At 50.3% G+C, this 2500-nt stretch overlaps 1 protein-coding gene across 5 annotated transcripts in view; it reads left to right on the top strand.

The window, feature by feature from the left end:
- palld (palladin, cytoskeletal associated protein) overlaps positions 1-2500 on the top strand; it is a 91072-nt gene that overhangs the window by 72277 nt on the left and 16295 nt on the right. For all 5 annotated transcript variants that reach the window (XM_076278157.1, XM_076278159.1, XM_076278158.1 and 2 more), the window contains one exon: positions 1-509. This exon is cut by the window's left edge and continues 205 nt beyond it. In XM_076278157.1, the coding sequence (XP_076134272.1) occupies positions 1-509 (509 nt within the window). The remainder of the gene's footprint in view (positions 510-2500) is intronic.

Genomic DNA, 2500 nt, shown 5'->3' with positions numbered 1-2500 from the left:
TTCAACTACGCCCGGCCCAAGCAGTTCATCGCCGCCCAGAGCCCTGGGGGCAGCAGCAGCGGTGGTGGTGGGGGCGGCGGGGGTCCGATGGGGGGCTACGCCACGCAGTCCTCCAACTCCTCAGGCTCCAGCCTGCCTTCGCCGCTCTCGCCGCCCAGCTCCCACAAGCCCTTCGGCCGCATCCCGCTGCCCCCCTATCAGCCGCCGGCGCCAGGCCTGGCCAAAGCGGGCAGCGTGGAGTCTCCCAGCTCTCCCTCCTTCCCCCCGCCACCTCCGCCCTTCCTGAGCAGCGCCGGCAGCAGCAGCGTGACGTCGCCCGCGTCAGACTTCCCCCCGCCACCGCCGCCCCCTCCTCCGCCCGTCTCCGCCAGCCCCACGCTCTCCGACCGGTCCTCCCCCTTCACCTCCACCCCCAACTCACCCGCCAACTTCCTGGTGTCCGTCCTGCCCGCCACGCCCACCAGCCCGTCAGTCAACTCCATGGGTCTGCCCAAAGGCAACGGTGTCATGTGAGTACCCACAATCCACTGCGTTGCTCAGGACCAATGTCCCTCTACATTAATGTATACCCCTGCATTCACTCATTACCTCTTCATTCAGTCTATCTGTCCATCAGAGGTGGACATCCCACACAGGTGACATCACTAATCAGGTGATCTACTTGACTGAAGAATTGTGCTCATTTGTTTAGAAGAATTGTGCAAACGATTTTTGACGGGTTGGAACAAATAATGTGTTAAGACTTGTACTTTCTTAAACTGGGATGTCCACCTCCGGTGTCAACAGTTCATAAATAATTCTTAATCTAAGCGTGGGCAGAGTAGATTTTTTTTTTCTATTTGGCTCTGATGAATCACTTGGCTATCACTGTGTTGTCATGTCCTTATAAGGTTAGTTAAGTCCCAGCTAATGCAATTGAGGAAACTCTGTTAGTCAGATTTACATACCAAACAACCTTCTTGCTTGGAGTGCCGCCACGTTGCCTCATCATCATCACGCTGTTGTTTTCCAATACTGACTGGACTGTGTAGTCTTCTGGTCACCTCTGATAGGAGTGATGTGTGTGTGTGTGTGTGTGTGCTTATAGAGCGCTAATGTTAGCGTTAGCGCTGGAGGCCTTTTAGAGCCTCCAGGCTGCAGGGCCCACTCCAGGCCTCTGGTGGTGGTGGTGCAGCTGCTGAACTGGTGCTGTATGGAGGATGACATGTTTACATTCTTACAAGGCATGTTTATGGAAGGGAAAAGTCCAAAGCACGCTTCAGGACTGGGCCCTGAGGGAGAGAGAGCTGTGTGTGTGTGTGTGTGTGTGTGTGTGTGTGTGTGTGTGTGTGTGTGTGTGTGTGTGTGTGAGAGAGAGAGAGAGAGGGGGAGAGAGTGTGTTCAAAACAAAGCATCATCTGAAAGCTGTGCACTGTTTTATTCCTTTCAATTATAAAGCCAAACACAGGCATTTGTATGAAACCTCAGACAATGGCAAAGTCACATAAACATTTAGATTTTTTGAGGGCTCAAGGCAGCATGATGGCACACACACACACACAAACACACACACACACAGATTCACAAAACATACACAAACACTCATAAATAGATAAATAGCCATGGACACACATAAATAGCAAAACACACACACACAGGCACACACACACACGCACACTACACACACAAATTACACACACAAACATTTTTATTCGCCTTGCATTTTGACAAATAATCATCCTGAATATTTCATCCCACCCGTGACCTGGCAGATTAAACACTGTAGTATCACATGGTGTACACTGTCAGCTTTGGGTGCTTGGATTAGCGATAGTGATCTTTAGCATGCTGAAGATAAACCTGGCTCTGTTCTCCATGATGAAGGGCCAAGGGAAAGCACACACAGTCTTACACACAGGATGATGGAGAATGACAGAGTGAGCGAGAAAGAAAAAGACAGAGAGAAAATGAGAGAGAGAGAGAGAGAGAGAGGCAGGGACACACAATTTCCCCTTCAAGGCCGTCAGTCGTTCTCCCCCACCTCTCCCTCTGTCCTCTATCTCTCTCTATCTCTCTCTCTCTCTCTCTCTCTCTCTCCCTCTCTTTCTCTCTCAATCCTGACAGTTTATTTCTCTGCCCCTCTGGCATTCCATGCTGAGGGGGAGCATGATTAACAGACACAGTGTGGAATTTTGCAGCCGATAAGGGAGGAGAGAAACACACACAGACACACACACACATGAACTGAGGCACAAACATCCACATCTCCGCGTGGAATGGACATATAGGCACTGTTTATACCTATACATGCCCTCTACACTGAGATATACAGCATCCTCCCTTCCTCTTAAGCAAGCCTGAGAGCCTCTGTTTCTTCTCAGTGGAGGGAGAGACAAGCACAATAAAACAATAATCAGTATACTGTAGGATTAGCTGCAATGAGGACGTAGTCCTAGACTAAGTACACTATATGTATATTTGTGGCCTCTCTCTCTCTCTCTCTGTGTGTGTGTGTGTGTGT

This window comes from Alosa pseudoharengus, unplaced genomic scaffold, assembly GCF_046254945.1.
Source record: "Alosa pseudoharengus isolate Yale_2024_CS ecotype anadromous, Long Island Sound unplaced genomic scaffold, YU_APseudo_1.1 YU_APseudo_1.1_scf_11, whole genome shotgun sequence".
Lineage (NCBI taxonomy): Eukaryota > Metazoa > Chordata > Actinopteri > Clupeiformes > Clupeidae > Alosa > Alosa pseudoharengus.
The sequence above is the reverse complement of the archived record's forward strand: the minus strand, read 5'-3'. Positions and strand labels throughout refer to the sequence as shown.